This window comes from Pseudorca crassidens, chromosome 18 (genome assembly GCF_039906515.1).
Source record: "Pseudorca crassidens isolate mPseCra1 chromosome 18, mPseCra1.hap1, whole genome shotgun sequence".
Classification (NCBI taxonomy): Eukaryota; Metazoa; Chordata; class Mammalia; order Artiodactyla; family Delphinidae; genus Pseudorca; species Pseudorca crassidens.
In genome coordinates this window covers 74,782,540-74,809,477 of record NC_090313.1, presented here as the reverse complement: position 1 = coordinate 74,809,477, position 26,938 = coordinate 74,782,540, and the positions used below count along the sequence as shown (strand labels likewise).

Here is a 26,938-nt window from a genome sequence, read left to right as displayed (position 1 = left end):
CCAGCTTATTCCCCGTGGTCGGCAGCCTTTAAGATGGTCCCAAGGATCATCTCCAGCTCCTGGTGTAATAACCGCCTCCCTCCCCTGAGTGTAGGCTGGACCTAATGACTCCCTTCTAGCACGCGGAAAAAGGCAAGTGATAGGACGACGTGCGGGGATTAGGTTAGGAGATGATGGAGGCTTCCATCTTGCTTGCCTTCTCTTCGTCTCGTTCAGGCTCTGAGGGAATCCGCTCAGCTTCTCCACGGAGAGGTCCATCCACAAGGAACCAGTGTCTCTGGCCAAGAGCCAGTGAGGACTTAAGGGAGGCCTGACAGTAGCCTCACACATGTGTTCAGAGGGCCACTCCCCACCCCCACCCACCCCCACCCGCCCCCAGTTGGGTCTTGGGAGGACTGGGTCCGTGGGAGGCTCTGAGCCCGAGGGGGCGGAGCGCACCTCAGCCACGCCCAGATTCCTGACCCTGAGGCTGTGAGATAACAGTTACTCCTTGTTTGAAGCTGCTAAATTTGGGGGTGTGTGTGTGTAATCTGTTAAGCAGCAATAGAGAACTAATACACTGCCGTGTCTTAGTCTATATTGAAACCTGAATAAGTGAATTGAGAAATGTAGGGGACTTTGGTCAAGCAGGAGATCATTAAATTCTCCTAAAGGAGAAAAAGTTGGAGTATGTTGAAAGCAAAGAACAATGAGAATTTATTAGTAATCGTATATCAAAATTATATTTTTTATTCTAGCATCAATATACAATTTCCTCTGGGCTGACCTTTTTTAGTAGGATGAATGAATTCATGTTGATTCATCCACATTTCCATCTTTAGGCCCAGGAGCTTGTATTTGTGTACTGGTTGCGATGTGATGTAACTGATGGCTAAAGAAGATGGGAAGAACAAATGGCTCAGGCTAACTGAAATTGAAGCCGTAGGCGTTCTTGAGATCAAGGGATAGAGGCAATCATCTTTGACTCTACCCTAGAGGTCTCCAGCACAGAGCTGTCCAACAGAGATAGAATGCAACCCACATATGTAATTTGAAATTTTCTAATAGCCACACTTAAGAAAAATATTTATTTATATTTCTATTATATTATTTATATTTATTTATCTCGCTGCGCTGGGTCTTAGTTGCAGCACAGGGGATCCTCAATGCCTCGTGGGGGATCTAGTTCCCTGACCAGGGATCGAACCCAGGCCCCCTGCACTGGGAGTGTGGAGTCTTAACCACTGAACCACCGGGAAGTCCCTAGTAGCCACATTTTTCAATGAAGAAGGAACCGGTGAAATTAATTTCAATAATTTTTATTTAACCCCAAATATCAAAAATATTATCATTTCAGTATGTGATCAATATAAAAATAACTTGATATTTTAGTGAGTTTTTTTTGTACTGAGTTTTCAAAATCCAGTGTGTATTTTACAGTTACAATGTATCTCAATTTGGATGCTAAATTTTTATTTATAAATACTCGAATTGTATTTGCATTTCATAAAATGTAGACTTGAAATAGTATATTTACACACCCAGATTGTTCCAAACATACTTCAAAGTTTTCTAATAACTGAATTGAGTATCATCAGTTCTTAAAAATAAGTTAATTAAAATTAAATACAGACATTTAAAAGTTTAATTCCCCAATTGCGCTGGCCATCTTTCAAGGGCTCAGTAGACACAAGTGGCTGGTGGTCCCCGAACTACACAGCACAGCTCTGGTACAGGGTGGGCATTCAGTAAATTGTTGCAGGGGGATTTCCCTGGTGGTCCAGTGGTTAAGACTCCACGCTTCCAATGCAGGGGGTGCGGGTTTGAACCCTGGTCGGGGAACTAAGATCCCACATGCTGCGCAGCCAAAAAAAAAAAAAAAAAATTAGTCATGAGTTAAACAAAAACACTGCCTGAAATTTCTTCCAGAAAAAAAGAATTGTTAGCAATGGTTATCAGTTTGTTAACAACCAGAGTATTTTCAGTTTCATGTGGTTTTACTTATATTAATAACCTGAAAACTGACAGCATTCTCTGCACAGTGGAATTTGAACTCTGAGTCATCAGAGTCCCTCTGAAATGTTTAAATTCTTTGATGACACTCATTTATTTGTATTTTTGATTCGTGATAATTTGGGGATTTAAAATTCTCCACCGGGGATGAAAACCAAAGCGACTAATGAATTATGAAGTCATTTTAAGAGTTAAAATGGCAATAACTTTTAAAAACACTTTGATAGGAATATTACCTTCCTATCAAAAAATTACTACATTGATTTTGCATATTTCTAAACCACACAGATCTCACCCCCCTCTCCCCTCCCCCATACATTCCATCTTTCGTGGTTCCAGTGACGTAAGTCAGAAGTTTACATTTTAGATTGGGGTGCAGTGTACACCTGATAGACTGCAAAAGACTTATAGTACACATATGCTATTTCTGGATATTTAACAGCAAGGAAGTACTGAATGGTCATCTTATCAGTTAAGTTACTTTCCTAAAGCTAAAGCTATTTCTTTCCTAAAGCTAAAGTTATTTCTGTCCTTCTGGTAAATAGGGAAAGGGTTCTGCACAAGTATTAATAGAACCTTAACAAGCTTAGGCTGAGTTTCCAAATAAAAGCAGAGGGTTAAGGCTTAGAAAATGTAGTGGGTCTTCGCTCTTTCCGCTCCCCCCTCTTTTTCCCCCTTTCTTCTTCTTCTATTTTCTTTTCTATTTTTTTTTCCTTTCTGAAATTAAAAACCAACCATCTAGAGCTGAGCTGGCCATGAAAGTTGAGGACATATATATATGTCATAGTATCATTACTAGCTCCAAACATTTTCCCCCTATGATAGAAAATCCCATCCACTCCGCTAGTTACTTACCTGATACTTGTGCATTTTTCATCTTTGACATTTTAATTATGTTTAGCCAGACAGATAAAATTTCTCAGCTTTCAGCAGGTAATTTATTTTCCGAGAAAAATGTTTGTTGATTTATGGGTTAGGGGTTCAAATTAAATAGGCACACAGAATATTTTTCTTTTAAAAATCTAAATCTAAATTCCCAATGTTTTTTGGGTTTTTTGTTGTTTTTAAAGAAGTGGTACGTGGAAAAACCACAGACATTGACAGTTCTGAGTCAGAAAGTGGTTCAGAAGAGCTGGGCTATAAAAGTGAAGAAATTTTAGGAAAAATTAGCCAAATAATTTTGCTTATATTTACCTTTTTATGTATGCCAAGAGTGCATATAATAAACCCCTAGGTCTAAATAAGTCTAAAAGAGCTCTTTCTATGAATATAAAATAAAAATTCTAATTGATAAGAAGACAGTTTTCATTAGTATTATGTCAAATAACAGTGTATCTTACCGTATATTTGATGGAATGTAATAATCCAATTCACAAAATAATTTTTGAATATAGAATATAGAGATGTTCTAAAATATAGGAATGGGGCTTCCCCGGTGGCGCAGTGGTTGAGAGTCCACCTGCCGATGCAGGGGACACGGGTTCGTGCCCCGGTCTGGGAAGATCCCACGTGCCGAGGAGCGGCTAGGCCCGTGAGCCATGGCCACTGAGCCTGCGCGTCCGGAGCCTGTGCTCTGCAATGGGAGAGGCCACAAGAGTGAGAGGCCCGCGTACCGCAAAATAAAATAAAATAAAATAAATGAATGAAGTTGTTGTATATTTCTATAGGTAGTTTAAGGCACCCAACACAATGATTTGATACATGCATATATTGCAAAATGATCACCACAATAAGGTTAGTTAACACATCCATCACCTCACATATAATTACAACTTTTTTCTTTGTGTAGTGAGAAAATTTGAGATCTACTTTCTTAGCAATTTGCAAGTATGCAGTGTTGTAAGCTATAGTCACCACATTGACTCGTGGATCCCCAGAACATACTGATCTTATAACTAGAAGTTTGTACCCTTTGGCAGTTTATATTTTTTAAACGTTGACTGGCTGCTCTTTGGAGAATGGATTGCACAAGATAAAGTAGGAAGCTAACACAATCTTCTAGGAGAGATATGATGGTGATATGAACAAGTAGTGTGGCAGGGAAGGGGAAGAGGAAAGATGGGATGTATTTTGAAGGTAGGGTGAAGGGAGTTAGGGAAAAGGGTGCTCAGGATGACCCTCAGGTTTCTGCCTTAAGAAACTGGTGTTGGAGATGCCCTTTACTAAGATGAGAAAAGCTGGCAGAAGTTTGGGGAAATAGTGAGAGTGCAGTTTTAGACATCGTATGGTTGAAAGGTTAATGAAAATTCAAGTGATAATGTCAGGTAAGCATCTTGACGTACAAGTCTGGAGGTCAGAAGAGAAGTCTGGATGGGAGAGAGAAATTTGGGAGTCACTAGTCTATGGATGGTATTTAAGCCATGAGACTGCTGGGTGAGATCACCTAGGAAGACAGTACAGAGCGGGGAGCAAAGAGAGTCCAGAACATATGCTGTCCAAATGTGTTCATGGCTCTGCAAGAAACTGTACAGCAGTGAGAAGGTTTCCCTTTCCATTGGCTCATTATTTTGTCCATTTGTTTTTTCTGGTATGTATATCGAGAACTTCCTAAGTGAATCCTGAACTAAAGGTCCTGGGGTATTTTTTTCCCTTGCCGTCAGAGCCAAAGGGAGGACCCGGGTTTGAGGCAGGGGGGAATCTGTTCCCCATATATAATTTGGGGAACATTCTTTTAAAAAGTACAAGTTTATAAACATACAATTAGGCACAAAAGTAAATATTTATTTAGAACTGGAAAAGATATCACAACAAATTGCAGATTTTAAAAAGTTGACAAATACCAGAGATGTCACAAAATCAAGACAATCTTATTTCTACTTTAAAATTATTTCAATCAATTAATAATTAACTGCCTGACACATGCATATATTACTTCTTCCTACCTTTTCTGGCTACATAATTTTTGACTGCCTCTTTACTTTTAGAAAATCATATTCTATAGAGAGAAGAGAAAGATATTGAGTCTTATAAAACATGGTCTATCAACTTTTTTTATTATTAATAGTTTAAAATTTCTGCATCACAACTCGTGATTGACTATGTCACATGAATTTTTAGAACCGTTGTCAAATCTGGGAAAATCTCAGGAAATTTCTTTCACATACGAGCAGTAAGATCTCAGCGCTATTTCACTGCTTTGGCGCCAGTGTTGCATGCCATCTTGTTTAGAGCCCTCAGACTTCGTCAGGAAAAGACGTGTGAGATACAGAAGCAGAGAGCATATAACTTCACACAAGACATGTTGCTGTTTGTAATACTGCTCTAGGCTTTGTCCTACAAACACAGGGATTCTGACAAATTCTATTTTGTGCCACTCCCACTTTTTAAAAAATGGTTTGCTTGTGCTTGTACCTGTTGCATTACTGAACACATTCCTGACAGGAGAGGACTTCCATTTCGACTAGGTGTTGATGAGAAGCAAAGCCCCCAGCTTACAATTTCACATGTTTGATGGCTGGAAGAATTTTCTACAGACTAGGCTGTAGCTTTACACATTTTCAGTCTTGTTTCTCCTCCACTCCCCAGATACTGCATGCTTTGTACTGCAGTCCAACCTCTGGTCCTGCATCCTTGTGTCATGGTTCACGGTAAGTTGTCATGGGGAGGTAGGAGTCCTCTTAGAAGCCATTTCTATAACCTGGATGACTATGGACAACTTAACTATACATGGAAGTGACTATGAATCCCATAAGTATATTCCACTAAACCCAAACCGCATAAATATCTCCCCAAATCAACATCCCCAACATGACTCAACACAAGGGGAAGCCTGAGTGGAAAGAGACAATAGTTCTAACCAGTTGTGATTAAACCATATAATTGTACACATACCTGTGACCATGAGAACACATGACTGGGTCCCTCCCAAGGCCTTAGCAGGGCCCTGTGCAAGCCCCCTTCATTAGTTTCATAGTAAAACTACCTCTGGTCAGAGCCTGAAATCTTCAACTACAGAGGTGTTAACTGCTCACAGGTAGGTACCTCTTTATCCTCTCCTTGTGGGTGGAACAGTTATGTCCCTCCTGTGAGTTAGTCTTCGGGAAATCTCAAGGTGATGGTTTGAGTTGCTGCTCTGAAGACCTTGGTGTCCAGTTTTCTTTTCTTTTCTTTTCCCTTCTCTTCTCTTTCTAGCATATGCATACTGAGAAACATTTTTGTTCGTTTTTTTAATAAATTTATTTATTCATTTTTGGCTGCATTGGGTCTTCATTGCTGCCCGTGGGCTTTCTCTAGTTGCGGCGAATGGGGGCTACTCTTCGTTGCAGTGAGTGGGCTTCTCATTGCGGTGGCTTCTCTTGTTGCAGAGCATGGGCTCTAGGTGAGCAGGCTTCAGTAGTTGTGGCACATGGGCTCAGTAGTTGTGCCTCATGGGCTCTAGAGCTCAGGCTCAGTAGTTGTGGTGCACAGGTTTAGATGCTCCACGGCATGCGGGATCTTCCTAGACCAGGGGTCGAACCCATGTCCCCTGCATTGGCAGGTGGATCCCTAACCACTGCGTAACCAGGGAATTCCCACCCTTTTCACTTTAAAGATTAAGTTGTTAATTTTTTTTTTTTTTTGCCACGCCACACGGCTTGCGGGAATCTTAGTTCCCCAACCAGGGATTGAACCTGGGCCCTCATCAGTGAAAACGCAGAGTCCTAACCACTGGACCAACCACCAGGGAATTCCCTGGAGTTGTTATATCTTATTGGTGACTTTAACTTCTCAATATGAAATATTCTTCTTTATCTCTAGAAGTTTTTCTTGATTGTGTTTGTGTTATATACATTTTACCATCCTTTTATTACTTTCAATTTTTTTGATTCCTGATTATGGCCAAGTATATGATTGATTTTTGAAATCTTCCACGGTTACATGAAAGTAACATGAAAGAACACATACTTTGGTAATAGGGTACAAAGTTCTATATTTGGCTAAAAACCAAGCCAGTTGATTATATTATTAATATATTAATATCCTTGTTTTTTTGTCCACTTATCTGTTAAATTATTTTTTTACTTAATTTATTTATTTTTATTTATTTTTTGGCTGCGTTGGGTCTTTGTTGCTGCGTGTGGGCTTTCTCTAGTTGCGGCGAGTGGGGGCTACTCTTTGTTGTGGTGCACGGGCTTCTCACCGCAGTGGCTTCTCTTGTTGCAGAGCATGGGCTCTAGGCACGTGGGCTTCGGTAGTTGTGGCACGCAGGCTCAGTAGTTGTGGCATGCAGGCTCAGTAGTTGTGGCTCATTGGCTCTAGAGCACAGGCTCAGCAGTTGTGGTGCACAGGCTTAGTTGCTCCGCGGCACATGGGATCTTCCAGGACCAGGGCTCAAACCCATGTCCCCTGCATTGGGAGGCGGATTCTTAACCACCGCACCACCAGGGAAGCCCTATCTGTTAAATTCTGAAAGAGGTTTATTAAACTTTACTATTATAATTGTCTGTGTGCGTGTATGTGATTTTAACCGAGTTCTTGTATTGTTAGGTGCTTTTGGATTTTTGTATTCAATATTTATTTGGTGCCTAGAAGTTTAAGATTATTATTATTATGTGGAGTTTACCTCCTCTTACCTTTACATAATATTCCTCTTTTTCACACTTAATGCTTTGGCCTTAATTTTTCTATACTTGATATTAATAATCTCAATCTTGTTTTCTTTTTGCTTGCATTTAGGCAAACATCAAAACTAAATAAACTGTTGTACCCAGATCCTTGCTATGTACTAGGTAATGTGAGGGGGTTAACAGTATGTGCCAAAGACAGTTTCTTGCTTCCAGGAGCCTCATTTTAATTTTACTAATGGCATATCTCATTAAGAGTCTTGGTTTAATACATATATTTTTCAGCACATCTCCTAATTTAAAGCTTTTCATCGAAGAGTATAAACTAAAAAGGTGCACTGAAACAGGTATCTAATCTTTGATATGGTAAAATCAATTATTAATATAGAACTATCAGCTTTAAAATTATAATAATGGACATATTATGCATCGTAGAAAAAAGGGGTTTTCCAGAGTAGGGGTGCTTGCTTAACCAACAGAAATGGTGGCAGTGGGCTTAGCTAAGTTGAAGGAACTTCTGTAAGGCTGGTGGTAGCTGTATGGGATGATAACAATGGTATACTTGATTATTGGGGTTATTTCCAAGGTACAATTAATATTAAAATTGTATTTGATTTTAATGTATTGCACAGGAATGCAATAAGAATGCGTGTCTTTAAGTCCCTTCAAAACTTGTAAAGAAAAGTAGCAAATTGCTTTTACTACCACAAAGACCCAAAAGTCTATACGATGCATACAAGTATATATGTATAAGACAGTGATGAAAGACTCTCTCTTCTAGTAGAGTGTCACGGACACACTAAAAAATCTTGCAACGTATCAGTTATCTGTAGCTAGCACAAATGGGAAGGCTTTTTTTTTTTTAAAGCCTTTACTGTATTTGTTACAATATTGCTTCTGCTTTATGTTTTGTTTTTTTGGCCGCGAGGCATGCGGGATCTTAGCTCCCCAACCAGGGACTGAATCCGCACCCCCTGCATTGGAACCACTGGACCACCAGGGATGTCCCCAAGGCTTTTGTTTTTAGTGCACCAAAAATCTGTCAAAACAAGATTATCACTAGGCAGTTGCTAATAACGTTGTATAGAATTATAGAGCAGAACTTGGAGCATAAGATGACATACGACTTTACAGATATTTATAAAGGCAGTAAATTTCATTTCTGGGATTCAGAAATAGTTCTAACTTATCCATGTGTAGTTCCCACTCTAAATTGTCTTGAGGGAGAATTTTTTTAAACTCGGGCTGCTGTCATTAATAGAATCACTAACTACTCACAAAATACGACATTCCACCCCCCCCAATTATTGGTACTTAATACAAATTAAAATTAGCTTCTAGCAAATCTGCTGCTGGGGTAGTGTCGCTGGAGGCCACCCGGACAAAATATAATTCTCACAGTATATCCCAGAGCAAATATAATTGATGGATTATTTGTAGTGTTGAACGTAATCTTTATTGGCATGAAAATGACTTAGAATTGACCGAAGATTTACTATTAGTAAAGGGTGCTCAAGAATGAAGGGTTCTTTAGCCTTAATACGGGTAGGCAGTTGCCTACAAAATGTGTTTTTAGGGGATATGAAATGTGTGAATAATAAGACTCTTAGACAATTTTTAAAAAGCAAAGATGACCATATAATCAAATCAGTACTTTCCTTTTAGAACACTTATTATAGTTATGTGGGAAGATTACACATTTACATTCTAATAATGCTGCCATTGTTATTTATTAATTTATTTATTTTGTGGTATGCAGGAGGCCTCTCACTGTTGTGGCCTCTCCCGTAGAGGAGCACAGGCTCCGGTCGCACAGGCTCAGAGGCCATGGCTCACGGGCCCAGCCGCCCCCACGGCATGTGGGATCCTCCTGGACTGGGGCACGAACCCGCGTCCCCTGCATCGGCAGGCGGACTCTCAACCACTGCACCACCAGGGAAGCCCCGCTGCCATTGTTTTTATGAAATTATTTTCAGCATCAGCTTTTTAACCACACAAGAACACTGGCTTTATTTATATTGACATCATTATCTTTAATCACAAATGACATGGCTTGGCTCAGTAATTTTTATTATTTCCCATTACTGGCTCTGATAACTTTGGGTCATTTCCAAAAATCAAATCTTCCCTTAAAAATGAAGAATTGCTACTACGAGGATATTTTTAGAAATTCGATTAGAGTGCTTAAGTAAATCTCAAAAACACATTATAATGTAGAGTAAGCCTAGTTTTTGCCAAGATGACTACCTGGAAAGTAATATTCATTTAGATTATCAGGTGAAAGAGAAAAAAAAAATCTCATTGTTTCATCGTACTTTCCACTTCTTCCATCTAAAACCAGGAAAATTGCTGAATTTGTGAACATTAGTGCTAGAGCACACAGAATCTTGGAGGTTACCCCCCCCCCATTAGTATGCAATTATGGGTTTCAAAATCCTGGACTTGCTTGAGGGATACTTGAACAGAGAATCTAAGGAAATGAAATATGGATTTGATGCATTTCAGTGAAGGATGAGGAGGAAATATATTTAATCCTGAGGTGGGATATAGATAACAGTAAGAACATCCAGAATGAGAGGATACAAACTCGAATGAGATGGTAGCAGTTCAGGAGAAACATCATAGAACAGAGGAGCTCAAAGAGCCTAAGCTGACTTATTTTGGGGCAAGTCATAGAACTTTATAGATCTTTTCAAATTCTCAGAATCCCAGTATTAACATAACATCCTCATTTTAACTGTTTCACAGGATTTTTGGGAGAAGTGAAAAACATGCCTGGTTGCTTTTGTAGGCTGTGAAACACTGTGGAATTTGAGGCATCATTATAGTACTTGCCAATATCATCATCATGTAAGTAAAGGGATGCATGAGAGAGTGCTAAAGAAGGAATATTAAAAGTAATAAAAGTTGTCAGAAGTAGAATCCCTTCTATGCAGAAAGGTGGTTAAAATTACTTCGCAAATAAAAATTTTGTTTACTCAGTGGCAGAGAGATTATTTTCACCATGAGGTTCTCATTGTGTCATTCAATTCTCAGGACAGCCCCACAAAGTAGGGATTATTTCCATTTTAAAAATTAGGAAACTGAAGCTAAGTGAGGTTAAGAGATTTGCTAAAAGCCACATGGGTATAATGTAGTAAGAACCAGGTTGCAAACCTCATTTTAATTCCAAATCCAGTGTACCTTTTTGTCTCATTAACATTACATTTTGTGTTCACAACACAAGCTAAAAGCTCAGAGGATATTCCATGCATTGTCTTGAATTATAATAAATGAATTACTTGAAATGTATTCCACGAGTATTTCTGCAAGTCCTACCATGCAGGCGACATTGAATGGCAGAGGCAGGAGAAAAAACGAGAGAAAAGGGTGACTGGAAGCCAAGAGAGAGAGGAGTGCTGCAAAAAGGGTGAACGCTGCTGAATATTCTAGAGGAAATATAAAAGAGCTGAAAAGTACACAATAAATCTGCTAACTAATACCAGCGATGGCGCTGGTAAAAAACAAAAATATTTTAACATAGCAAGGGCAAATGTCAGCTTAATCTCCATTAAGAGACGAATGGATGATTCAAGTATTAAATTGCCTGTGAAGAGAAGCTGGAGCAAAAGAAGGAGCCCAATGGGAATTAAAAAACTAAAATTTTAATTACATAAGCAGGCATACATTCTTCTTCGAAAATCTGGAACATTACAGATAAAGCTAAAATGCCCTTTGATCACTACTACCAATCCCCATCCTGTTGGCAATTTAATGTTTATCTTTCCAGCTCTTTCTGTACACATTTGTACACATCCTTATAGGATATAATGATTTTTACGTAAAAGGTGCTATATTCCACGTATTTACCTGCATCATGCCTTTTTCATTCAACAGTAGGTCTTGGGGAATACTGGTGCATATAGGACCATTTATGAACATTTAGGTCATTTCCAATTTCACTGTTATCAACAGCACCTCAAATGAGCATCGCACGTATGCCTCCTTGGGCACACCAGTGCTTCTTTAGGGGAGATACCAAGAGTGGCACTGTTGGGCCGGAGGGTATGGATATTCAAAAATTGTATAGATATTGCCAAATTGCCCTCCAATGTGGCTGTGTCAGTTAGCCCTCTTACCAGCAGGGTTTGTTTCTGAGACTTTTAAAAACAAGGACAAAAACATTACTGCTTCTGATTACAAGAGGTTCACAATATGAAAGAATAAATGCCTTAAAAAGTATTTCAATGTACATATTCACATCCTAAGAAGAGGGTCAAGAGAGAGAAGACACTGGATGGAGAACGACTAGATTCCTGAGGAAATGCTAGGGCAGGATCAGAGCATGAGTGAAAGGATTAGTCCTGGATGGAAGAAGGGCCCCTCTTCTGATGAGGTTTGCCGGTGTCTCCTTTCTATGGCTGTACGGAACAGAAAGCAAGGTACAAGGGTTGCGATGGGGGACTGAAGGAGGTGGACGAATTTTAAAGTATAGGGAAAATGAGAAAGCAGATGACTAGGACAATGTTTCTCAAAGCAAAACGGTTCTGAAAAAAGTGGTAAAAATTTTTCGTAAATTCTGTGTATTAAATCCTGCTTTTATATGGATCTTCTGAAAAGTTTTCTGAGGTGCAAGTTTCTTTGATTTATGGACACGATGCTGAGATTCAATCAATACATGAAACTCCCGGCTGTGAAAACAAAATAAAAAAACCCAAAGGGCTATTTTTTCAACCAGCCCTGGGGAAGCTAGGTGATAGTCGGATGCCGGTTTCAGAAAGTTTCACCGTTCTTTCCACCCTCTGCTCCTCTTTCCTCCAGAAGGAAGTTGATCCTAGTGATTTCAGCCCACGCATTAAACAGGAAACAATAAAAAATGTATAGAATTCATATTTTCCTAAAGGGAACTTAAAAACTTCTGATACAGGGCTTCCCTGGTGGCGCAGTGGTTGGGAGTCCGCCTGCCGACGCAGGGGACACAAGTTCGTGCCCCGGTCTGGGAAGATCCCACGTGCTGCAGAGCGGCTGGGCCCGTGGTCCATGGCCGCTGAGCCTGCGCATCCAGACCCTGTGATCCGCAACGGGAGAGGCCACAACAGTGAGAGGCCCGCGTACAGCAAAAAAACAAAAAAAACTGCTGCTACATGTTATGTACAAAACTGGTTTATGCCACATTAACAGAGAATCACAAGTTCGGTGTTGGTACTTTTTGTTCCTCTTTGTATTCAGTTGTATAGTAGTTCCAAATTCAAAGCGAGAAAAGCTGCTCTGTATCAAACCTCTAAGCAATAAATGTTCTATTTTAAAAACGGCAGGTTGCCGGTCCAAAAAATTAAAAAATCCTGCTTTTCGATAATTACAACATATCAACATATTAAAGACTCTGAAAAAGACTTCAAGTTGTTTGAGTTTCTCAAACTTTCTCAATAACAGAACTTTTTCCTTTGTGTAATATCAATTAACATGCTGTTAAACCAGTCTTCCATGAAATATATTTTGAGAAACACCGGACTAGTGAAAATTTAAAGAAACGGCCAACAACAAATGTCCAGCTTGGCTTCACAAAATTAATTTATTGAAAACAAAATGAAACCAAAAATACAGAGAACAATTTAACAAACAACCATGTACTCACTCCATAGAAGGAAAAGGTTACGATTAAATTACAATAAAGTTTATTTATTTATGGCTGTGTTGGGTCTTCGTTGCTGTGCGCGGCAAGCAGGGGCTACTCTTCATTGGGGTTTGCAGGCTTCTCATTGCGGCGGCTTCTCTTGCTGCAGAGCACGGGCTCTTGGCGTGTGGGCTTCAGTAGTTGTGGCATGTGGGCTCAGTAGTTGTGGCATGCGGGCTCTAGAGCGCAGGCTCAGTAGTTGTGGCGCATGGGCTTAGCTGCTCCACGGCATGTGGGATCTTTCCTGACCAGGGCTCGAACCCGTGTCCCCTGCATTGGCAGGCGGATTCTTAACCACTGCGCCACCAGGGAAGCCCCTACAATAAAGTTTTAATGCTTATTTTCTATTATAGAAATAATATATGTTCATGATACAGATTTGGGAAGTAGAGGAAAGATAGGAAGAACCTACTCTGTCATCTTGTCATCTTAGCAAAACCACTGTTAATGTTTGAGACAGTTACTTTAATCTTTACTTCTATTAAGCTTTTTATTGTTTACATCATCACAATAAAACAGCACATACAATTTTGTATCATGTTAAATACTTACACTGCGTCATAAGCACTGTTGCACAGTTCATGGCTTTTTAATGGCTGCATAATATTCTCTGTGAATAGTGCACTGTTTAACCTTTCCCTTTGGTTTTAGAATTTAGGTTGTTTGCAACTTTTCTTGTTTGGCTTTCATAAGTCATACTGTAACAAGTATACTGCAGCATAAAACTTGTTATTTATGGCTACCTTCTAGGATTTGTTTGCCAAGTAAAACAAGAATAGTTCAAAGGTGATGCACATTCTCCAGGCTCCTGAGGAAACACTGCTAACTTGCTTTGAGGGTGCAGGGTGGGGGGCGGCTGAGGCAGTACCATCAGTGCTGCACTAAAGAGCCTGTTGGCTCTGTTGCCCCGGTTCATCTTAGGTTTCATTTTGTTAGCACTGCTCCATGTTTTCCACTGATGGAGATTTACAAATCCTAATCTGTCCCTTATCACACTGCCTGTCTCCACTGGTTTTGCAACAACACACTGCAGATCTGCTATTCTTCATCTAGGCAGTAGAAAACATTGTTTTCATTAAAAATAGGTTAAGGACAGAGTTCAAAGCAGGACAGTAAAGACCATGCTGACATGCGTCAATTTATTAATACTCTGGATATTGTTCAAGGAGCTCCAAGGCCAGCTTTATCAACATTTTGATTGACTAATCAAAGTACTAAAGTCGCCTAACTATAGCAGGATCTTAGCCTACGTTTCTCCATCTTGTTCACAGGGATTTAATAGAAAACTTTGTCAAATGTGGTATTGAAGGATGATCTACTTTATCTTTGGCATTTCTCTCATGATTCTGGTAACTCTTGAGGACGAAGGCTGTATCTTACACATTTCTCATAGCAGAGCCTAGCACAGAACTTGCTTGGTACATAATACACAGTAGATTCTCAGTAAAGGTTTGCTGGAATGACATGCTTAATTTGTCGTGAACTTAATGAATCTCTTGTCTCACCACAGACACCACTTTCCTTTCCAAGTCATCCAGAGACACATATGCTTATTTTAGAAATGGTAAAATGCATAATGGAAAGAGCACATGTTTTGTGATTAGTAGGCCTGAGTTCAGGTCCTGGCTTTGCAAGGATAAGCTGGTAACTGTGTAACTCTAGGCCTTAAGTTTGTTCATCTATAAAATGGTGATAACCCACCTTCTTTACTTTCCTCATAGGGTTCTTATGAGAATCAAAAGGGACATCTGATCATGTTATTAGTTGACTTTTTAAAACCTTGTGATAACTTTCTATTGCCCGCAAGAAAAAATTTAATCCTTTAACATGCTTTTCAAGGATTTCGTGATATGGTCCCCACTGTCACCATTCTAACAATCTAAGCTCTTTTTCACCTCAAGGCCTTTTGCACAAGCTGTCTGCTTTGCCTGGAAGGCTCTTTCCTACGCTCTTACATGCTGACTACTAGTAGCAGCAATACTACTAATAGTGATAGCTACAACCTACTGAATCCTTACTAAGCATGGGATACTTTATATGCATTATTAGTTTCTCCTTTACCAAGTAGGTAGTATTCTTACCTGGCTTACAGATAAGACACAGAGAAGTGAAGCAACTTACCTAGAGTAACACAGCTCTTAAGTGTTGCCACTGGGTTACAAACTCAGATCTGTCTGAATTCAAAGCAGATGTTCTCAAGTCCTGCTATTAAGCTATCAGCTTTCTCCAGGAAGCCAACATCTTTAATATCCTCTAATAGCTAGTGTGAAAAGGTTAGCACCTAAGACACTCATTTGTGATGGCCTGTGTACCATGTGTCTCCCCAAGGAGAGAATAAACAAGCCATCTGAACTCAGACAAGACTGCATTTTGTTTTCTTTTGCTTCCCCAGCTCTGAGCTCAGTTCCTGGTACACGTGATGGGCATTAATAAACATTTGTTGAGTAAATATACATGTGGAAATATTTTTAAACAGAAAGACACAATACAATGTTATTACTACTTCGAATTTAGCAAAGGAACGTCACCAGGCTTACCAGTTTGTGGTCTATGGAATCCACTTTCCCCCTTTCTGCAGTGTAGTACACTTGCTTCTATCCGTTCTTCTGTGACCTCTTCTGTTTGCCACAGTTCCTCAAATTCTGCCAACGAACACCCCCTCTTCCAATTGCCTTTTGAGAAGACCTTTCGCAGAGGAGAAAAACTAAAACGTTAAAGTTATTTTCCCTTCATAGCAACTCCTTAAAATTCCTTAAAACTTTTTTTTTTTTTAAATAAATACAGCGGAGCATAACATCAGCGATCGGTGAGGGAAAAAAACTCTTTTAAAAATGAATTTCGAGTCAAGACTAGGCCGATTGGAGAAAAGAAACCCAGCGCGATTTTAAGGGAAACCTTCTGGTGCTGCCTAGGCAGCGGTGTCCCCAGGTGGCATCTCATTGTTCATAATATTTTACTGAAGGCTTTCAGTAATATAAATAGAGAAAACAGGTGCTGCACTCAGCTGGGGGTTTGCCCAAATCAACCTTCTCAGATTCGATTTTTGGAATAAAAGGCCCAGGAGTTTTTAGGCAATCAGTCCCGTAGTTCTCATCACCCACAGCGGGAAGGAAAAAGAGGAGGGAGGGGAAAAAGCGAGGGTGCGGAAGCGTGGCGAACAGACAGAGCTACTCTCCCAGCAGAGCAAGGGCTTGGGCTCCGGCCCCAGGTGCGGCCCCTCAAAATGACAATCACATTCTGTAAATTTCGTCGTTTCAATTAAAAAATGACGCCTGGCTTTATAAACAAGAGGACATACGAAAAAGGGAAGGCATTCGCCTCGTGAGAACTTCCCGAGCCGGCTCGGCGTCGGGGATCGCCGCCGCGGTCCGCCCGTCCAACCGCCGCCGGCTCGCGGATGCCCAGGGGGCCCGACGCCAGGCCAGGATAGCCCTCGCGCTCCCGCTACCCACAAGCCCCTGCGCCTCGACGCGCAGGCGCACCGGCGACGGCCGTCTCAGGAAGAGGAAAATGGAATAAACAACTCGGAGGAACCAGAGCGCGAGAGAGCGAGTGGAGGCAGAATTTAAAAATAAACCGGCTCCTCCGCCCTCCCCGCCCGTTCGCCGCCGCCGCTCCCCCTCCCCGAGCCCGCGTCCTCGAAGTCCCCGTCCAAGCCCGCGCGCCCACCCCGTCGTCCCGCGCGGCCCCTTTAAGAAAAGAGAACGAGAGAGTGAGTGAGAGAGAATCCCAACTCTCCCCCTCCCCTCCCCTCCTTCCTACCCCCTCCTCCCTCCCCTCCCCCCCCTCTCCCCGGGCGGCTCCGGCTCCCGCAGCGGGACAGACCCACCCGCCCAGGCATTTCTCCGGCACCGGCAGCGTCTTCTTTCCCTCCCCGGTCTATGGTGGCGGCGGCGGCTCCTCGGGCGGCAGCGGAAGACGAGGCTGCAGCGTTGCCATGAACAGTGGCGGCGGCCTCCCGCCCCCCTCGGCCGCCGCCTCCTCTTCCTCCTCCTCGCTGGCGGCGGCAGTGGCGGTGGTGGCCCCGCCTGGGGTCGGGGGTGTCCCCGGCGGGGCGGCGGCGGGAGTGAAGCTGAAGTACTGCCGCTACTACGCCAAGGATAAGACTTGCTTCTACGGGGAGGAGTGTCAGTTCCTGCATGAGGACCCAGCCGCCGGAGCTGCCCCGGGCCTCGGCCTCCATAGCAACAGCGTCCCCCTGGCTCTGGCGGGCGCGCCCGTGGCCGGCTTTCCGCCCGGAGCGGTCCCGGGCGGGGGAGCCGGGCCGCCCCCGGGGCCCAAAAAGCCGGACCTTGGGGGCCCGGTGGCAGGAGCCGCGGCCGGTGGAGGAGGCGGCAGCGGGGTCCTCGACGGACCGCGGCTGGCAAGTGAGTGTGGTCCGGGCTAGGAGGGCGGCCTCGGCCTCGGGACGGCGGCGGAGGGAAGGCCCGGGGCCGGACGAGGCCCTGCGACCGAGCCCGGCCCGCGGGTCCCCGCCTTCGCCTCCCTCGGCGCTCTGAGAGGCCTAGGCCAGGCCCGAGCCCTCCTTCCGTCTTCCTGCTTCCCCTCCCCACAGCCTTCGGCGAGCCCGGGAGCAAGGGGAGGCTGGCTTCTTGGGAACGTGGGTGGTGGACTGGGGTGGTGGAGTGGGGGCGGGGAGGAAGGGGGATGGGTTGTGGCGTGCGGTGTGCGGGAAAGGGGGTGTCGTTTCCGGGGGGTGTGGAAAGGGGCTGGGTTTGTGGGCACACGTGTTCTGCGTGCCCGTGTGGAGTGGAGTCGGCCGAGGGTTGAGGTCGCCGGGTGGGTGTGTGTGGGTCGGGGGCGGGATGGGAGGGCGGGCTCTGAGGCTTCGTGCGGTGGGTTGAACGAGCGGAAAAAGTTTGTGCAAGGCTTCTGGGAGAAAGGTTTTCCAGGCAGGAAATGCTTTCTAAGGATGAAGAGCGAACGGACAGCCGCGTTTATCGTGTGCTGAGGTTGAGTCGGGAGTTGCGAGTAGGGATTTCACAGGACTTGCATTTCAGCATGGTTTTCCTGAAAGCTGGCAGAAGTTTGCAGGGTGTCACTAGGGATCTCGTCTTCTACTGCTTTGTACCAAGCGAACCCTTAGCGTGGAGCCTTGAAAGCGTGTCATGTGCAGCGCACCTTTGTGTGCGACTGAGCACTTGGATGCGGATATCTTAGGACTGTTTGCATAGTTTTTACTTTCTGTCATTATCAGTTGCCTTGCAACTTTTGAGCCGTTAGTGAGTGGAGTTTGAAGTTCTAATAAGTGTGAGTGTAATCTGTTTTACAGAATGTTGCCCTTAAGGAAAAAGTAGAGGTGCCAGATTTTCCTTTTTTGTTTTTGAGTTTGTTGAGCATTTTTAAACCAAATGGGAAAGTCCTACTTTCTTGGGAATTCTAAACTGATTTCAGATCTGAAAATCATTTGATAGGCTACTTAACTTGAATGTCAGAACATTGTTGTATTTTCTTTTTTTTTTTTTTTTATTAAACTGTAAACGGACTATGTACTTGCCTTGATGCTTTAGCAGTTACTTGCTCTATGAGGACTGTAAGTGTCTTCCCAGAGATACGTGTGTGTGTTAAAGATTGTTTCTTTTGCTGCGATAGGCTTTACTTTAGTGCAGATATATTTGGTGAGGGTGATATGCTAAGAAGATTAATTTGTAACTTAAAATGTTCTGTCAAAATGGTTACTTGATTGGTGGAATTTTATCACTTTGGAGTAGCAGCTTTGCATTTTCAAGGTAAACTTGCTGTATGTCTTGAGTTACGGCTCAAATTAATTCGAATTATGTTTGATTAGTAAGCAATGAAACTGAACAGTATTTGTTACCTACAGGAAGAGACACTTTCAAAAATGCAGGTATTTGATTTAATATGTGATATTTCTAGGATCTTCCGATAAACAGAGGTAGTAGATTTGGGACATGAAAGATAGGACAGGCTGTAAACGGGTGGAAACAGGAAGGTGGAGGAGAAACACTAGCAGGGACTCAAAGGTGGGGATCATTTCATATCTCAGGAACAGAAAGGAATTGGGATATAGGGTCTTGAGAGGACACAGTTAGTGCTAAGAAGGCATTTTAAAATTAACGTTTAGTCATTCAACAGTTATTTGATTAAGTAGCTGCATTATGTAGTTGGATTCTGTAGGGCTTGCTTTAACTTAACTGGGTGAAGCCTAAGGCTCTTCTTTTCTGCTGTAGGCTTCTTGGTACCTCTCAGTGGTACAGATTGTGACTCATTTTGGATGAGATAAAATTGCCTCTTATCAATGAGTGGCAAGTCAAGTTGTTCAGGAATCAGGGAAGAGGATTGTGTCGGTGATTTAATGGCTACTTTGAATTTGTACACTTTATTGTTTAATTTTTAGTCTACTCTCTACATTTTACTGTGTTCTTATACTGTATCTTTTGAGACACTTGTTAATTAAGTGTATGAGGCAGTTAAACTGGGCAACACACTCTAAGAGGTGTTGCTATAAGGAGAAATTTATATTTTGTTAGTTACTGACCTGATTATGTAGAGTCACTGACACAATTTTATTTTGCTTTTATTGTTTTCTTTGCTGTTCTTTAAATGTAAGAATGTAGAGTATTTCTTTAGCTGAGAGGTCAAACAGATCTGCTCTGATAAGCTGGGTCTGCCTGCAGAAATACTTTGGGCTCCTTGGGTATCTTCTCTCTGTGTGTGTGTGTGTGTGTGTTTTAAAAGTTTTTTTAAATTGAGGTCTACATACCTAGGGAAGAGTATACAAATCATAAGTTTTGGAATTTTCACAAGATGAACACATAGCGTATAACAGTACTCAGATCAAGAAATAGAACATAATCAGTACCTTCCAGAAGTTTTGCTCTTCTTGCCCTTTGCCAGTCACTCCCCTTTCCCAGAGGTAACTACTGGTTTCAGGCACTACCTTATAACATTGTAGATTCATTTTTCATGCTTTTTTGAGCTTTATAGGAATGGCATCAGGTAGTATGTACTCTTTTTGTGGGCTTATTTCTTTCAGCGTATTTATAAGATCCATTCATGTTATATAGGAACAGCCTCTTAGTCTCATTCTTGTGTAGTGTTAAATTGTATGAATATACCACATTTTATTTTCTCATTTTACTGTTAGTGGGCAATGGAATGTTGCCAATTTTTGTCAATTAAGAGCACGGTTTTGAACACCCTTGAACATGTGTTTTGGTTCAAGTCTACGAATTTATGTTGAGTTACGTGGGAGTGGAATTGCAGGCTTGTAATAGGGCATGCAGATGTTCAGCTTTAAGTAGATGACTTCAGTTTTCTTAAGGGATTGTACCACATTTACATTCCCTCTACAAGAGTAGGAGAGTTCCAGTTGCTTCACATTCTCCCCAACACTTGGTGTTCCATCTTATACTTTTAGGCATTTTGGTGGCAAATCTTATGTTTTTAATTTGCATGTGTGTGGATTGTAATTGAATTAGTTGACAACATTTAAAAAATCAGAAGGTTTAACATTGAAATACAGATTTCTGGCTTCCTTTGAAGGGCGGCTCTTTTGTATATTGGAATTAGGTCTTTGGTGGGGCAAGACTCTCCATTTTGCCTTATTACTGACTGGGTGACTTTTCTATGCCTGGCTCCTCTTGGCATTTGAGTTTTTGACCCTTGCTTTAGTACTTCACATTTGCAGAATTGTTTTGTTAGTGTTTCACATTCTGTTAAAACTTTAGAGGTACATGCAAGAAGAAAATTTTATCCTTATTTTGCAAGCATTGGAAAACTGAAGCAGAAAGGCTTTTTCTTCTCTGTATGGCGTTTCAATCTTGTGGTGTTTCAATCTTGTAAAGGAACTATATTTTCTTTTGTTGCTTACTTTTTATCTATACAGAGTAGTACATTTTCTCATTTCAAGCTCTTCTGTTGATGTGGCAGCGTGGTAGTAAACATGTTCTGGCATTCAGGATTGTTTGGGAAATAACAGTTTATTTTTTTTAAAAAGCATTTACTTTAAGTTTTTGACATTTCTTGTTTCTTTTGGACCTGGGATCTTTGAAGGCTTAAATGTGGTTTGATTTGAGTTCAGCTGAATTATTGATTCTTGATATTTTAAAGATGTAATTCTAATATTTTCAACCAGCTAGACTTTTCATCTTCAAGGTGCTCAGTTTTTAGCAGCTAAACTGTTATACCAATATTTGTATTTCATGCACATTACTTATAATTTGAAACCCAATAGATTTGTTTATTTTACCGCAGTAGACTTATTTTCAGTTCTACTAATTTAGTTAGTAATGAAGCCTTTGGCATAAGGCACATCTAAGATGGGCCTGGCTCTCTTATCTACTAGCATTGTGATCTTGGGCAATTTTTTAACCTTTAAGCCTCAGTTTTTCTCATTTAAAAAAATGGAGGTAGTAATAATACCTACTTAAGAGTTGTGATAGGGTCACACGTGACACTGTCAGTGCATTGCTTGGCACATAGTGAGGTTTCAGGCTTAGTTGCTGCTGTTATTGAGTATTACTAGTAGTAAGTCTACAATTAGCCTGTACATTTCCTTATCTCCCAATTTTTGAGAGTATATTTTCAAGACCAGTAAAATAGCTACAGATTATTGAACTGCGGTTGTCTGTCCAAATGAAAGAAAGCAGGGGGTAACTTGAAGTTCATATACAAACTTCGGAGTGTATGATTACGTGTATGGCGAAACTGTTTTTGTTTAAGCCAGGATTATACTTTTCATCCCACAAACCTGAATCAGCTAACAGAAAAGTGAGTACTGGGAATTTGCCATTAGGATAGCTGGTATAGATTTGAACATTTTTATTTGACAATACACAAAGTAGACAACAAAGACTACCATTCAGTTCACTCCTTTAATGTTGTGCTTGCAAAGTGGCAGGTTTTGATCTGGGTGATAGGAATACAACATTGAATGAAACAAAAGTCTGCCCTAATGGAGGCTACATTCTAGTGGGGAGTACAGACATGTGTATAAGATAAAGTCAGATCTTGAGAAGTTTTATGAGGAGGGCTTAGAGCTTTATGAGGAGTACTCAACAAGGGTTGTCCTAAAGTTAAGTCTAGGTAAGAGTCAGTTAACAAGTAAAAGACTGCTTTGCATGGAAGTGCATTTGAAATGACTCTAAAGAAGATATGTGATTGCCAAAACAAAACAATATCTTCCTATTTTCGCTCTTTTATAGGATTTTTCTGTTTTTAAATTAACTTTCTATTTTGAGATAATTGTAGAGTCACATGCAGTTGTAAGAAATAATACAGAAAGAGCTTTTTGTCCCATCACTGTTTCCCCCAGTGGCAATACCTTTTATAGCTATAGTACAGTGTCACAACCACATTGATTGATACAATCCACTTACCTTATTCAGATTTTCTGAGTCTTATTTGTACTTGTGTGTGCATACGTGTGTATATTTAGTTCTGTGGAGTGTTATCGTGTGTATGTTTTGTGCCTGCCAACACAGTCAAGACATAGAACAGCTCTGTCACCCTCAAGTGGCCCTTTTGTAACTCTCCCTACCACTCCCTGGCAACCACTAATTTGCTCTCCATTTCTGTAATTTTGTCATTTCAAGAATGTTCTATAGGGCGGGGTGGGGGTGGGATGAACTGGGAGATTGGGATTGACATGTATACACTGATGTGTATAAAATGGATGACTAATAAGGACCTGTATAAAAAGTAAATAAAATTAAAAAAAAAAAGACGCTATAGGGAATTTCCTGGTGGTGTGGTGGTTAGGACTCCGTGCTTCACTGCCGTGGCCTGAATTCAGTCCCTGGTCCCGGAACTAAGATTCCCTCAAGCTGTGGCATGGCCAAAAAAAAAAAAAGAATGTTCTATAAATGGAATTATATAGCATGTGATCTTCTGGGATTAGGCTTTTTTTTTTGACTCAGAATAATTCCCTCAAGATTCAGCCAAGTTGTGTATATTGAGAGTTTTTCTTGCTGAATTTTTCTCTTTTCTTTTTAACTTGGCAGATTTATATCTATCTTTATTTTGGAATGGCTTTTTTTTGTCTGTTTGTTTGCTTTTCTATAGGCATATGTGCTTTTGTGTACAAAGGTATGAACATTTACAGCACCTAGAAATAGTTTTTAAATCTATTTTAAGGTTGAATTTAATTTAGTTTTTAAGTTAATAAAAGCTATAAACTTTTCTGTAAAAATTTTCATTGGAACAGCAGTGCATAAAGTCAAAGTAAGCCAATCTCATCTTATTGCCCAGGGTTAATCATCATGAATAGTCTTGTGTATATGACCTTGATTACTGCTAAGGGGCCTGTCTCCAAATACACTCACATTGGGGGTTAGGGCTTCAATATGTGAATTTTGGGGGGAAACAGGTCAGGTCCGTAACATGGGCACGCATACACACACTCAAGTTTTAGAGCAGTATTTCTTACATTTGTTTTTCCATATTAACTTTATATTCTGTTTATAAGGTAGTTTATGAGCTGAAACTATACAAAGGAATGTGATAAAATATTTGTTTTATGTACTGTTATCATATAATTGTTAACAAATCAATACATAAAATATTTGTGTCTCCTTTCAGTATATAGGAATTATTTCTGGACTGGGGGTCCTGAGATTTTGATTTTAATACTCTCTTACAAAGTAACTTTGATCTTAGGCTAGCAGCTTAGTCCATGTGGAAATATATTTCCTTATCTGTAAATAGGAGAAAGGGGTATGGAGTACATGATGTCTAAAATTTCTTCAGCTCTAAAATGTTTCTGTGTTTTTCTAAATGTTTATGTTCTAGAAAACGAATTTATTTCATGTTCAATCTTTAGAATTCATCTTGTTCCCTTCCCAACAGCTTTTAAAATCACTGACCTCTCAGCAGCTTAACTTCAGTTTAGGGGAGGACATGCTCATTTATCTTGGCTGAGTTAATTGGCATGGGGGGTAATAGTCCTCTTCCGATAAAACCTCTTCCTTTTTTGATGTCTTTATGGGTACCTTGCTTTTTCTTTAAAAAACTAAAGATGTTGTACCTATTTTTCTAAAACTAGTTTTTAATTATATTTTTACTATTAAAAGTTCCAGCTTTAGAAAACTGGGAACAGTATCTTGCTTTTGGAATTAAAAACGTACTGCATGCACAGGTTAAAAACTTAAATAGCACAAAAGGGTACACAGTGAAAAACAGTCTCCCTTCTTCCTTAATTCCCTGATCCCTCTCCAAAAGACAGTCACTCTTTCCAAGTTATTATGTATCTATTCAGAAATATTCTTTGTCTGTACTATGACTCATGTTTACATTAACCTATCTGTAGCACATGCCGACACACATATACACGTGTGCACACACGGGAGCCTAATGCACTTTGAATTTTTTCAGCAAACTGCATATCTTCTAGTTTCTTCCACATCCACACATAAAAATACACCTTACTCTTTTTAGTGGCTGTTTAGATTGTTTACGGTCTTTTACTATTACAAATGATGGCCCTAAGCTGTTATATCTTAATGTATTATGTATACCAATACATAAATTAACACAAAATATAATGTACACATATGTTAAGGAGCGTACAGAATCTTCAGTAATCTGGTTTAAACTTGTTACATCAAAAAAAAAAACTATCTAGAGGCAAGTACAGTATGATCTCACTTACATATGGAATCTTAAAAAAACCCCAAACTTGGGGCTTCCCTGGTGGCGCAGTGGTTAAGAATCTGCCTGCCAATGCAGGGGACACGGGTTAGAGCCCTGGTCCAGGAAGATCCCACATGCCATGGAGCAGCTAAGCCCGTGTGCCACAACTGAGCCTGCACTCTAGAGCCTGCGAGCCACAACCACTGAGCCCATGTGCCACAACTACTGAAGCCCGCGCGCCTAGAGCCTGTGCTCCGCAACAAGAGAAGCCCCTGCAATGAGAAGCCCGCACACCGCAACAAAGAGTAGCCCCTGCTCACCACAACTAGAGAAAGCCCATGCGCAGCAACAAAGACCCAATGCAGCCAAAAATAAATAAATTAAAAACAAAAACAAAAACCCCAAACTCACAGATACAGTGGAGAACAGATTGGTGGTTGCTAGATGCAGGGGTCCAGGGGGGTAAGTGAAGATAGTCAAGAGGTACAAACTTCCAGGCCTTTTATTCTCATAAAACACTGGAAAGTAGGTGTTATCATTTCTGTTTTACAGAGGAGGAAAAAAAAAGACTTAGGTTAAATATGCTGTCAAAGATCAGTAGTTGGCAACTGGCTGAGACAGACCTTATGGGCAGTTGTATTTGCTAAAAGTTCGTGCTCATTCCACAGTGCAGTACAGAAAAGGCTGGTGCGAGTGTCTGCTGAGTGGTCGAGGAGCCCCTGTTTCTTGGGCCTGCATCCACTGTGCTGTCAATCTAGTGTCTTTGAGTCTCATTGCCTCATCAGAAAAACGGAGGCAATAATATCATTTGCATGGGGTGTTTTATAGAAGTTGGTTGTGAAAGTCTATTGTATCTTTTATCAACTTTTAAAAATACCTACTTTAAAAAAGGGCTTAATTGTAAATAAGTGTTTATGTAAATGTGCTAGTAGAATAGGGCATACCAGAAAAATATCAGGAGTAGTCCCAAATCTCAGTTTACAGATAATTTAGATGGGTAGATAGTTCAGAAACAGGTAAGAATTTAAATGTTTAAGTAGTTGAAGACAGCAATAAGAGATCAAAGGAAAAAAAATTTGTCACATGAATGATATAAACAGTATCTTAAGAGATAGAGTTGTGTGTTAAACACAACTTGGAATAATTGGGGTATACATTCTAGAGATAAGAGAAGAGGAAAATAACATTTATGATTACCTATGAGACAGGGTGCTAGGCATTCTGCATAGGTTACTTCACTTGAGTCCCTTTCACAACCCTGTGAGTGAGCTGGGATTGCCTTCTCTTGCAGATGAAGAAATGAAATTTAGAGGGTTTTGCTCAAGGTCATTCAGCTAGTGAATGGCAAGAGTTGGATTAGAACTGAATGACTAACTTCCAAGTATTTTGGTTTTTTTCCATTATACCTGGGTCTTGAAGAACACAGAGTTGGGGTGTGTGTGTGTGTGTGTGTGTGTGTTAGAATTGATGAAGTGTGGACCTTCAAAATATAGTGAGTTTATCATTTTGACTGGAGGAGAGAATTCAATAATGTTAGGATTATTGTAAGACCTTTTTATAGTAGGTGTATACTTTGACATTATAATCTTTGATCTTTTGGAAATATCTGTGTAAGGTACTCAGTTTTCTCCATGATGGATACACAGTTGTCTTAAGTCCATTTATTGAGTAATCCCATTTTTCTCCACCGATTTTAAAAAGGAACTTTGTCGAAATATAATTTACATGCTATAAAATTCACCCATTGTAAATGTACAATTCAATTACTTTTAGTAAATTTATAGAGCTGTGCAACCATCAGGATTTTTACAAGAACTTTTAAGATACTGTTTCATTGTTTTTCATAACTTTTTGTGGAAGTTTGCAGGGTAGATGGTATGAGGCTCATTTTACAAGTCATGGTATCATCTCTACTTTATAACCGTTTTGCCTAAGACATTGTGGCTAGTAAGTGGCAGAATTGAGTCTCAAACCCAGCACTTTCAGGAAATACTAGAATGATAGGTTGAGAACAGATTGTTGAGGGCTTTTTAATGTCAGACTAGGAAGTTTGGATTTCATCCCTTGGGATGAGCACTGCCAGCATCTTGTCTCTGATGTCCTAGTTGGCAGAGGAGAACCACTTAGTAGTTTCAGCTGGGCTTTTTTTTTTTTTTTT

The 26,938-nt window shown here is 40.7% G+C and overlaps 1 protein-coding gene and 1 long non-coding RNA gene across 13 annotated transcripts in view; one reads left to right on the top strand and one right to left on the bottom strand.

The window, feature by feature from the left end:
- Nucleotides 1-13,061: 13,061 nt before the first annotated feature.
- Nucleotides 13,062-16,328, bottom strand: LOC137211286 (uncharacterized). Its single transcript, XR_010937011.1, has 2 exons — nucleotides 15,726-16,328; nucleotides 13,062-13,505 (listed from the first exon to the last, which is right to left on the bottom strand). It is a non-coding gene; the product is annotated as an uncharacterized lncRNA (long non-coding RNA).
- Nucleotides 16,329-16,753: 425 nt separating this feature from the next.
- Nucleotides 16,754-26,938, top strand: part of PAN3 (poly(A) specific ribonuclease subunit PAN3) — a 116,150-nt gene continuing 105,965 nt past the window's right edge. For 5 of the 12 annotated variants that reach the window (XR_010937010.1, XR_010937009.1, XM_067713597.1 and 2 more), the window contains exon 1: nucleotides 16,962-17,555. Coding sequence is in view for 8 of the 12 variants with exons in the window: in XM_067713597.1 (XP_067569698.1) it covers nucleotides 17,126-17,555 (430 nt within the window). In the remaining 4 variants the exon portion in view is untranslated. Of the gene's footprint in view, nucleotides 16,901-16,961; nucleotides 17,556-17,921; nucleotides 17,968-26,938 lie in introns of those variants that run through there. The other 7 variants (XM_067713594.1, XM_067713593.1, XM_067713591.1 and 4 more) reach the window with 4 other exon arrangements.